Genomic DNA, 12,717 nt, shown 5'->3' with positions numbered 1-12,717 from the left:
TCTCCATCATTAATTGATATCTAAAATCTGTTATTTTGAAATGTCACGTAATTAATATGAAAAATTAATTTAGATATGATGAAATATTTTATGGATGAGAATTTTGATTTTTCATTATTAACTTGTATTATATTTTATGAACAAAATTCTAGACTCTAAAATTAGTTAAAATTTTAACCCCCAATTTGAAAGATTTGAAAGATTGAAATGTCACGTAATTAATATGAAAAATTAATTTAGATATGATGAAATATTTTATGGATGAGAATTTTGATTTTTCATTATTAACTTGTATTATATTTTATGAACAAAATTCTAGACTTTAAAATTAGTTAAAATTTTAACCCCCAATTTGAAAGATTTGAAAGATTGGGTCGTAGATCCGCCTCGACTTATATATATAATGTAATATAATATATATAAAAAACCAATCATTTCACTTATTGTTACATATACGACAATATAGTATTATTCAGACTTTTTATACTGAAATGAACATATTCAAAATATATCATCAATATTCAAGTGGATTAATTAATCATCAACACCATTAGCTAAAGAGATCAACGGCTGTCAATTACCCACTTCAAAGACTGAGTTCAAGAAATATCTACCCTACCCACCAACCTAGCCACACACTCATAACTCACATTAACATAAACCAACTGGTTCTTCATTCCAAACTACTTTTCAAAATTAATTTATATCTTATAACTCTCCAGAAAATAAGAAGAAAGAATAATCAAGTATGGTTCAATATTATCATCATCATCATCATCATAGAGGAAGACTAGCTTCAATTTTTGATTCATTCACTTTAAATCCTCTACCATACCCAGTTCTTCTAATTTTGATGGTGACCGGAATCTTTTTAGGCTCATCGTGGTACTTGAATTTTGAGTCTGTAGTGGAAACAGCCGAGGAGCAATTCAACTGGCTCCTTTTGTTCATTCCCATAACGTTACTTGTTCTAGTTCACTGGCTGTCATCCATGGAGACACAACCAATGATATTTGGTACCATGTCCCCCTGCGAGAAACGTCGTCATTCTCATTATTATTCTTCGACAGATGGAGGGAGCTCGCCGTGGGGTGTAGCTGCTTTCATTTTATTGTTGCTTGTTCTAGTTCAGTTCCAATCAACTTTTCTTGATATGTGGTTTTGAGGTTAATTTGCATGGTTTTAAAAGTTTTTAATTGTATATATATATGTAAAAACTGTGTTGTGATGATTTTTTTTTTTTTTTTATGAATTGTTGTGATGATTCTGTGTATATCATTATTAGAAGTTGAATAATGGATAATAACTTAGGAATATGAGAGCTAGAAAAAGGATAATAACTAAATTAAATATATATTTTTAATTTTTTTACTAGATTCACATTTATTTTTTAACGGTTTGTACGAGAAGTTGGATACTAAAAAAGGAGAAATGAATATGTACAAAATAGTCCGACGAAGAGAGAGAGCTAGCAAAGATAATAATGAGATAAGATGCATGAAGGATGAAGAGAACAAAATTTTGGTGTCCGATGTGGATATCAAGTTAAGATGGAAGAATTATTTTGATAAACTCTTCAATGGTATCCAAGAATAGCATATTGAAGACCTTCTTCTAGAGATAGATGGGAGGATTTTCTATCTAAGAAGGGTTCATTTTGATGAAGTAAAAGAAGCATTGAGGAAGATGAAGAATGGAAAAACATGCAGACATCATGATATTCCTATTGAGGTGTGGAAGTGTCTTGGGGATATAGCTGTTGTGTGGATGACAAGACTGTTTAACAAGATAATAGTCTCGTGTAAGATGCCAGATGCTTGAAGGAGAAGCAAGTCAGTTTCAATCTTCAAGAATAAAGAAGATATTCAAGATTGCGCAAACTATCGAGGCATCAAACTCATTAGCCACACTATGAAGTTATGGGAGCTGGTATTGAGCAAGGTGTACCACTACAATATCCGAGAACCAGTTTGGATTTATGTCCGGAAGATCGACTATGGAGGCAATCTTTCTTGTGAGGAGTCTGATGGAGAAGTATAGGACAAACAAAAAAGATTTGGACACGATTTTTATAGATCTTGAAAAGGCATATGATAGAGTCACTCGAAACATTCTTTGGTGGGCTTTGGCCAAACATGGTGTCTCTAGTCAGTATATCACCCTCATTCAAGATATGTATGAGGGAGTACGGACTAGCGTGAGGGCTCAGCTTTGAGCCCATATCTTTTCACGTTAGTGATGGATATATTGACTCCACACATCCATGATGATATACCATGGTGCATGTTGTTTGCGGATGATGTCGTCTTGATTAATGAGAGCAGAGAAGAAGTAAATGCAAAGTTGGAGTTGTGGAGGGAGACTTTGGAGTCAAAAGGTTTCAGATTAAGTCGTAGTAAGACGGAGTATATGCATTGCGATTTTAGTAAATAAGAAAGGGGTCAGTCTAGAACCATTCAGTTGGGAGGAGAAGATATACCTAGATGTGATAGATTTCGATATCTAGGATCTATCCTACAACAAGATGGAGAGATTGATAAGGATGTCACTCATCGCATACAAGCGGGATGGGAAAAATGAAGAAAAGCAATCGGTATCTTGTGTGATAGACATATCTCAAGTCTACTCAAAGGAAAGTTCTATAGAACAGCAGTGAGACCTGCTATTCTATATGGAAGTGAATGTTGGACGATAAAGAAACAACAAGAGCACAAGGTTAAGGTTGCAGAGATGTGGATGTTAAGATGGTCGAGTGGATTTACATTAAAAGATAAAGTCCGAAACGAGACTATTAGGAACTATTTTAGAATTGTACCTATAGATGAGAAGATAAGAGAGGGTAGACTTAGGTGGTTCGGGCATGTGAGACGTAGACCTATAAATACTTCGATTAGAAAGTGTGAGGACATAGATATAGGAATGGAGAGGAGAGGAAGGGGGACACCTAGACTCATGCGAGAGAGGGTAATTAGAAAGGATTTAGAGTTGTTAGATATTTCAGAAGACTTAGTAGAGGAGAGAGGGGAGTGGAGGCGTAGTATTGATGTAGTAGATGATTTATAGACAGTTTAGTTATGGATGTTAGGTTTATTGCTTGGTTTATTTGTAGGGTATATATTTTAGTTATAGGTTATTGCTAGTTATATATGTCTTTATGTTTCATTAGATGATTTCTTATATATATATATATATATATCATATTACATGTATTATATATATTTCGGAACACGGCATGTGAGTTACACATAGCCCTTATGCTTAAAAGTTAAGGATTCATATAGCCGCATCCACACGGTAGAATTGAGGCTTGTTGTTGTCGTCGTAGATTCATATTTATTAATAAAAAGAGAATGCAGCAGTATGTCGTACATTTCGACAACACGAACTTATTTTATTGACTTATACTATTGTTTATGAAATATGATACTACATTTTATAGTGATATGTAAATGCATAGTCCAATTATCGTCCTAAATTTCTCTTGTTTAATTTTTTTTTTTAATAATTGTGCGGATTGTACGATTGGAATTTCTCACGTCATGAATGAAGGAATAAATGCTCATTAATTAAATCAAATCCTGATGTACCATCATCATCAACCTATTTATCTTATTTTATTTTTATTTAGTGCAAGAAACATGTTGATCAGTAACTTTCGTCTGAAGTTCAATTGAGTGTATGATAGGGAGAGATATAATCTGGTTTATTTATGAAAGTGACGCCCACAAACCGACTTCCAACGTCGGCAAAGTACTATGGTTGCGTGGCTAAGAAAATTTTGAAAATAAAATTGACGTAGTGCAAGGCTTTTTGAATTATGATGATAAGTGATATCACAACCAGAAATCACGCACACCCATGTATATACTAAGCGAAGGCTCGCGAAAACAATCGATAGCATGTATGTATTATATTATAGACTTATCAATTTAGGAAATAATATGAATTTACGAAATAATAATACTCATATTATAAATTACTTCACTCTTCAGAATAATTTTAATTTGACAAAGATTTTTACGAACCTTTCGTTAGAAAAATATATATCTATGTATTTAATTAGAAAATAATAAACTTGAAGTATTAAATTCTCATTTATGAGATATATCGATTAATGTAGCTCAGATGATTCGGACTGCCGATCATTATTGGGGGTTAATGCATTGAAAAATAATAGGTAATCGAGCAAATTTTCGACCCCAAATGTAGTGAATAAAAAAAAATATTCATATGCAATCGAGAATTCCAAAACGACTTTCAATTTTTTTTAAAAAAATTAGCTATATATTTATGCTTCTAATAGTAATGTAACAACTCTGTCACTATCAATAATTTGGGGATTTTAAGTTTTTGATTCTTTCGTCGAAAGGAGAGAATATGACAAGATGCATGTAACAAAGATGTCCGCACTCACCGGTAGAAAATAATTGCGAGGACTAATCATGTTTATTGTACAAAGTGTAGAGGAGAAACTGATCTTAACTCCAAACCTACATTGAGATCTATATTTTTATCTCGAATAAACTATGACGTTAGACGTCGCCTTATAACATTTGTAGTTACGCGATTTAAAGTTTAAGATTTTTTTTTTTGAGGATAAATCTAAAATGACTATCATTCGATTATTTTGAAGTAATGATTAGATAATGATATAATATTCGTGATAAAGATATTTGGATGCACTTATGACAAAATAAAGTGTGAGAACTAGTCTGAATTTTTGAAAAAAGTATTGGGAAGAAGTGATTTTAAATCCAAATCTGGTCAGTTTTTAAAAAACTCATAAATTATTCATACGAAGTCGAAAAAATATGAAAACACTCTTATTTGATTGTAAAAATGCATGTCTACATTTTTTGTTTAATATTAATATCACCAATCGGCTTCAATTTGTAGTTACGGAATTTTGAAGTTTTGATTTTTTTTGTCAGGAGAGAGGGAATTAGTGCCACGTGGCAGCCCTTGATTCGCCGTGGAAGGCAAGCCTCTGACGCGCATGTGTGCCAAAATAGGTGTGATTATACATTTTTGTCCCCACCTTATTTTTAAATGAAGTAATGACGAGGGTAAAAAGTAGTTTCATATGTTGTGTTATTTTTTACCATAAAATGAAGGGCTGGATTTATTTTGTGTTATTTTTTACCACAAAAATGGGAACAATGGTAAAATGGGTCTATTTTGGCCAAATGTTTTGTACAATGATTTCCACTGTTCAATCAACAGAGCTTTTTTTTTCTTCCTTATATATGTTATAACATAATATAAATGTATATATATATACTAGATGAACGCTCGCGATATTAGTATATAATATGTTGCAGTCTTATAAGTTAAAAAGCCCAACACTAAATAATATGGATTTTCGAAATAAAAATATACAAATGATAAATTAGTTCATTAATTAGAATAATTGAAATTCACAAATATTTTTAGGAACCTTCTGTTAGAAAAACATGTATCTATATATTTAATTAGTAAATAGTAATTAAGTTTGAAATATTAAGTTCTCACTTATGCGATATATTGATAAATGTAGTTGAGATGATTCATATTATAGGTCATTACGGTTTACGTATTAAAAAAAACAAAATAGATACTGAAGTTATTCTCAACTCCAAATCTAAAAAATATTATAAAAAAAGAAAGAATAGAATATTTTTATGTAATAGAAAAATTTCAAAGGACTTTCATTCTTTAAAATTTAGCTCCATATTTCCCTTCTAATAATAATGAGTCGGCCACTATCAATAGTTCTTGGACTTCAAGTTTTTGAATATATTAAGTAGAGAGTAAAAATGATATGCCAAAAAAATAGATAACAGTTAAGGCCAAAACAGTTAACAGTGATCAAATTTTCAAAATACCACAAAATCTTAGGAACATTAGTTTTTATTGAAAGATGGGGTGAATACAACAGTTAACTATTATTGGAGTCTTATGGTCTTGTTCAAGGCCAAAATAGTTAATCATTATCAGTTAACAACAATTAACCTCAAAGTCATAAATTAACTTTTACTTCCACATCCTGCATTGTCAATGTAGTCGAACGCACTAACCTCATGGCCCTGATCATTGGTTGCTATGGAAGAACGTAGAGCACTGCTTGCATCTCTTGGAGTCGATGGTGATAACAATACTTCAACCCTAGTGATCCCACCTAAATCCAACCCTAACCCTCCCTTTTCTATAACTTGCCTCAACAAACTCTTAAACCTAAAATATTCTTTATGCCTCACCCTCTCCTTCTCTGCAATTCTCCTCAGCTCCTCTTCTCTCACCATCTCCCTCTTTGCCATTTTCCTCATCTCTCTCTCTCATTTGTTCCCTCTCATCAAGTTTCCTCTGCTTCTCCTCAATCTCATCTTGCTTTTGCTGTATTTTCGCTAATTCTGTTGCATGCTTGGCCTCCCGCTCTTCCCTATATTGGGCTTCCCTCAACATTGTTGGAGTCATTATCCTCCCTCCACAGCGGACTCGCCCAAACTTTTCTTTCCCAATGAGATCTTGAAAGGCTTTTGTATGATTCTTTCCCCCTTCTTCCACTCTTGTTAAGAGTTGTTCCTACAATAATAAAATTAAAATGGTTCAATGCATCAGTCATGATGAACAATTTAGCTATGTCACTTAGTAGTCGACTTACAACTGTTTTAGTTGTTTCGTCATCTACAGCCTTCCCATCCTTTATCCTCATCATGAGGAATATTTCAGCTTGGATTGGATCTCTTCCATTCTCCTCGCGCTATACCGAGAGGATAAATAGATAAGTCCTAACTAACCGAAGTTAACGGAAATATGAAATTCAGACTCATGTGACAAGCTAAGGTCGTGAAAGGATCACTAATAAAATACCGCATCTAGAAGCCCATTTACTTCGAAATTTAGATAAAAACGGAATTGTGGTATTGGGATCTTGGGTAGAAACGGCCGATATTTTAGTAGGTAAATTAAGTTCAGTCTCAAATAAGTGCTTATCATAAATCCTTACAAATTTTGCAGCTATGATAAAAACCTCTCATTTTACATTCGATGTAAGTATTTCACCCAGACCTTATTCGCATCATTCTGTTGGCATATTTTCTATGAGGGAACACCTAAAAAATAAACATACAACTTTTAGTTAATAACAAAAGGCTAATTAATATCGCCAGTGAACATTTAGTAATGAAGACTCACCTGAACTTTCTCGTTATTTCAGTAACTCATGAGTTTCTTAAAATGGTGATTAGGGATCAAACTACCAAGATTTGCCAGCCTCTCTGCATTTGTGTTTCCGCCAAGCATTACCAATTGTGAGCATGACCACCTTGTATGCAGATTCATGTAGGATATACTTATTCTACAACGGTAAAGGACCACAAAATACATGTAAGGCAGACATTCATTTGATAAAGAAGTATAAAAGGAAATTTAAAAGAGTACATACATAGATATTTTCCTCTAACTCATCTTTTTTTGGTACAGCAGGCCAACTTGTATATATCAATGGACACCTTGTGGAATTTCGTGCAAGCGATCCATGGAAAGCTAAGAACTCTCCAACCAATTTCCTTGTTTGACCATATGCTTCTCCATTTTTGTCAAAATGGACTTCCAACCGTTTTGTAAAATCTCTCGAATGAACTTTCGTGCACAAAGATGCTCCACGAGTTCTCCTTGATGAAGCTATAATCAATCCAACACCACATATTTATATTTATAACATGATCTAGACTCCAAACTCATATTCATATGCATTGACAGAATAAAGTGCTAGGTTGTTAAATACACAAAATATACTTGGCCAAATATTGCAGCTTCTCGCTCGTTGCTAGCCTTGTGGACCATTATCAGTATCATCCAAATGCTCATCTCCATCCTGAAGTACATGTGTCTCCTCATGATCATTAGCCAGATTCTCAGCTTGCTCATCCTCACCAGCCTAAGTCTCTGCTCCTCCAAGTGCTAGTAGTTCACCCAAGTGAACACTTTCTTAATGAATGCATCAACTGTACCAACTGGTCTCTTTGGTATTGGTTTTGTTTTCTTCTTTTTAGGTAGACAAGCTTCTTTTTGAATGCGCTCTTCAGATTGATGATCATCCTACAAATTAAGGTTTATACGAACATCAATATGTCAATATATGTTAACGAAGGAGACAAGTAACAATCTACATATCTTTCACCTCATCAATTTTCTTCTTCTTACTCACCTCACCACCTCCTACTGGATTTTGTTTCTTTTGTTGCTTGCGTTTGTAGTGAGACTGCTCCCTTCTATTTGTTTTTATCCGAACCTACTTTATCTTAATTGATGCTTGTTGTGACACCATCATTAGGTGCAATCCATTCAATTTCATAAATTCTTACGAATTCTTTGCTGAAAAAATTTTCCTCGTTGACTCAACCTCAATTGATTTGCTATTCATCTCTTGCCACCAAATGATTGAAGAACAGATAATTAGATTCATGTTCAGCCATAAGCACAAGTTCGTTAAGACATTTTGTCAAACACATTTTACGTATAGTATCCAGAAATTCTAGATTATATTCAATATCAACATACAATCTAACTCTCTTATAAAACCAAGATAATCTACGAAAAATTCCAAATTAATTCTAAGCCAACTTAAAATACCCTAAAATTATAATCCAATATTGATAGAGCACTTAGCGTCGTTAATTAATAGATTGAACTGAGAGATTAAATTATCTCGAAATCCGAATTGTAGAGCTGACGGATAATAGAGTCGAAATCTACAGATGATAGAAGTGAACTCAGAGAGTAATTTGAGATGAAATTGAACTAAAGTGAAAATGAATTGTGAATGAAGCGTGCCAAATTTTTACTTAGCCAAAAATTTTAAAAAAATCCGCCACTAAAACGTCCCTGTTTTAATAAGCATACCTACAATAAGAATACGCCACGATTTTTAAGCATTTTTTGCCATGATTTTTAAATCTCTTACTCTTCCACGGTAAAATGTGGACAATTACTATTCTCCAGCCTCAAATTGATTCCCATTAACTAAGACACCTACCCTATTTTCAACTTTTGAACAGACAATTCCAATTCCCTTAAGAAATTCATATATTACATTCAAAACATAATGTACTATAAAAGATCAGAATAGGATTCATATTATAATTACATAAAAACTTCATATAATGAATACATTCATCATTACAAATCCAAGTTCAAACAGAAAGGTTACAATAACTACAATCTCCAACAACAGAGACTTAATTTCATCAAAATAGTTTCTTATCTACCATTTCAGAGTTACAAACATCGCCAAAAAAGAAAGTGATGATATAAGATGCACACTTTATCAATTAGGCCAATTACGCGAAGGAAGATATTGTGATGAGTAGTAATAGCATATTGAGGTCGAGTGGAGTTGATGTGTATACTTGAGGACACCACACAAATATCAAGACTTAAAACATGGAGTGCAAGAGCTCCATCTATCTTCTTTCGAGCAACAAAATGCAAGATCGTCCTTGGATACAAGATCTGCTTGATATGTTGTCTTCGAGTATGTCCAGCAAGAAAAGCTTCAAGGAATTCAAGCTTTTATTTGGTAGACTCATGTGTGACTACATTCTTTCAGACCCCAGCGGATTGAAGAAATCCATTACTAGAGGAATTTCGAAGCTTGAAACACCCAAAGCTTCTCTTGCTGGAAATACCAAAGACAGCCATCTAGACATCTCTTTGAATCAAGTGATAGCCTATAAATGTTGCTCGCAAGAAGATAGACGAAGCTGATGTACTACATGTTCTGAGCACTCGCAACTTGTGGGGGCGTCCTCAAGTATACACCAAAACTCTTGAGGATCTTTCAAAGCAACTCAACCTCAGTATGCATTATTACCCATCAACATACCTTCTCTTAGCATAATTGGCCTATTCGATTTGATTCACATATCATCATCCCTTTCTTCTCTTGGCTTCCTCATACCACATCTTATATATTATCTACTCTCATGACTTTAGCGAGGAAAATCATGTCATTTCAGTCTATAGTAGTCTAAATCTGTCCCCTACCGCTATCTCCTGGGCTTTACAAAATGCTAGTCATCCATATCCTGAAATGGTGGAATCTTGGTCCTCCATGCCGATCCTCTGCTGATCAACATCAAGTCTACACTATCGGAGCTGTGTAGGTCGGAGCTCCTAAATAGACAAATTAAATGAAAAGAGTTAATGAAATATATATATATATATATTGTACGTAAAAGAATTAAGGTCAAAGGATGATAATTATTACTGATACGACAGAGGGCTTTTTAGGTAATTTGGATCGTAGAGCGGTAGGTATCTTCGGCTTAGGACAGACTTGGCACGTGAGCGGCTTCGTCCCCTTTGCGAGGCCATGAGCGCCGAGGGGCATGGACACCGCCGGTCTTGTCCTCCTTAAGAGGCCATGGGTGCCAAAAGCCAAGGAGACCTATGGTCCCCACTCTGCATAGGTCGCTTTCATAGTATTGGGCATCCAAGGAAACTTGAAGAGTTCCCCTATAAAAAGATCCAACTCAGATGTCTAAAAGACACATAAGAGATAATAGTGATCACACTAAGGGAACTTTCTCACTCTAGAAGAAGGACACTTCCCTCCCTAGATTCGAGTAACTCCACGAGGCCATCGGCTTCGTGGTGAGCCTTGCAAGTTAGCTTCAGGCCGTAGACGCTCAAATACTTCTCAACCCCCATTATATTCTAAGTTCTTAAACCTAGCTCGAGGAATAATCGGAAGAATATGCGTGCTCTTCACTCACTATCTCGTTTCGCATCAAGGCGAAACATTGGCGCCGTTCGTGAGGAGCTCGTAAAAAGTTTCCTTTTTCTGCATCTAATCTTCATCGAGTTTTCCATTTTCAAAAGTTACAATTGCCTCTTCGGGTAACTTTCCTCATAAGCTTACTCAACCATCTTTCGCAACTTCACAAACATGCGTACCAGATTAGCAGTTGCTCGGATAGGCAATAAAGTCGATGCCGATCATGACCATGATCTGGTAAGAGAAGGTCGCCGTCAATGAGCAGTCCAACACAATGACATGATCACCCTTCAAGACTTGTCCTTTTCTCTAGAAGGACCTGACCTTTACCCACTACTAATTTTATCCCTGAGATTTCAAATTGGGAACCGGATCAGTCCTCCGGTTACTCCTCAAGAAACATCCACGTAACTGTGAACGCAAGCGCTCCAGCTTCGCAACACGCTCCTCCTAACCATGGTGAAAATTATGCCAGAATCGACTGTGTCATCCTCAATGGAGGCCCGTCGTGTCCTCAAGTCCGCTCTCACCAGCCGGAAAGAGATCTCCGAGGATGAAAAATCAAAATGAACACAGCACAGTCTGTCCTAAAGAAATTTGACGAAGAAGGCGACCCGCAGCTTATGTAATGACCTTTGACTCTGCCATGAACCTTCATGTCGTGCCGGATCTGATCTGATGTCGAGCCTTTCCTATTACGCTCAAAAGGGTTGCTCAAGTGTGGCTCCGAATGCTGCCACCAGCTTCGATATCTTGTTTTGCCAAACTTGCTGCGCTGTTCATCAATAGGTTCGTAGAGGGATAGGTCCATGATAAGAATCCAGATATTGAAATGCATGCAAAAGAAAGGAGAAACACTACGGGTCTACTTTAATCGCTTCCAAAAAGTATGCCACTTGATAGGTGAAGCCGTGAATATCGTCTTGGCTTCGTCAGCCCTTATCAATGGGACCACCAGCGAATCTTTGCAAGCTCACTTGACAAAGAGGAAGCCAGTCTCTATGGCAGAACTCGCTGACATTGTCGGCGAGGAAATGAGGATAGAAGAAGTCCTAAGGGACTACAAGACAGGAAGGTTCAACCCTCAAGAAAACAGGTCGTTCCACGAGAATTAGGTGAACAACATAAAGAGAAGCCGGGATCATAGAGATCAAGGCCGTGATGACCATTGCCAGGAGCTCCCTCGCTACTTACATCACACCCCTCTTAGTACCTCTCGAAGCTGTGTAGTAATGGCTATCGAAAAATCTGACCCTGCGGTCATCAGGTTCCCAAGTTAATGAGGTCAGACGCAAATCGTTGGAATAGCGACCTACACTGTGATTTCCACAAGGATTACGATCATATTACCGAAGACTGCAAACAATTGAAAGATGAGATCTTGTACCTCATCTAGAGAGGAAAATTAAACAACTACGTGAAGAAGGCTGATGGAAAAGGCGGAAACGCAGACATAAATAATAGAGGTTGGCAGCGCTGAGGAAACTACAATCATGATGCCAAGAAAGCAGAAAGACGTGATAGAACTCCGCCCCAAGCCCCTCCAATGTCAGTAGGTGGAGGTGTAATACGCATGATCTTCGGCGGAGAAGAAACCACCATGGGCAAAAATGCTAGAAAGAAGGCCAGGCAAGAAGCCAAACATATCATATCCATGGACATAGCCCCACCAGCACGTATGACGCCCAAGATAGGGGGCACGATAATTAGCTTCTTCTCTGAAGAGGACCTGGCCGGAATCCAGTATCCATATAAGGATCCCCTAGTCATCAAAATGATTATCGCCAACAACAAGGTACGTCGAGTTCTAATAGATGATGGTAGTTCGATCGACATTTTGTACTATCATGTCTTTGAACAGATAGGTTTCAATGATGCTCATCTTGTCCCCTCGCCTGGTCCTATCTTTGCCGTCAGCAAGATCACAATCCCCGTTAAGAGACAGATCAGACTCCCAG

The 12,717-nt window shown here is 36.1% G+C and overlaps 2 protein-coding genes across 2 annotated transcripts; both read left to right on the top strand.

The window, feature by feature from the left end:
* The first annotated feature begins 748 nt into the window (after positions 1 to 748).
* On the top strand, positions 749 to 1,165 carry LOC139881891 (uncharacterized). The gene has a single exon (XM_071866289.1). The coding sequence runs from the start codon at positions 749 to 751 to the stop codon at positions 1,163 to 1,165; it is 417 nt and encodes a 138-aa protein (XP_071722390.1).
* A 1,073-nt stretch (positions 1,166 to 2,238) lies between these two features.
* Positions 2,239 to 3,063, top strand: LOC139881890 (uncharacterized). Its single transcript, XM_071866288.1, has 2 exons — positions 2,239 to 2,377; positions 2,633 to 3,063. The coding sequence occupies exons 1-2, from the start codon at positions 2,239 to 2,241 to the stop codon at positions 3,061 to 3,063; spliced, it is 570 nt and encodes a 189-aa protein (XP_071722389.1).
* The last annotated feature ends 9,654 nt before the right edge of the window (positions 3,064 to 12,717 follow it).

Source organism: Rutidosis leptorrhynchoides, unplaced genomic scaffold (genome assembly GCF_046630445.1).
Source record: "Rutidosis leptorrhynchoides isolate AG116_Rl617_1_P2 unplaced genomic scaffold, CSIRO_AGI_Rlap_v1 contig207, whole genome shotgun sequence".
NCBI lineage: Eukaryota > Viridiplantae > Streptophyta > Magnoliopsida > Asterales > Asteraceae > Rutidosis > Rutidosis leptorrhynchoides.
The sequence above is the reverse complement of the archived record's forward strand: the minus strand, read 5'-3'. Positions and strand labels throughout refer to the sequence as shown.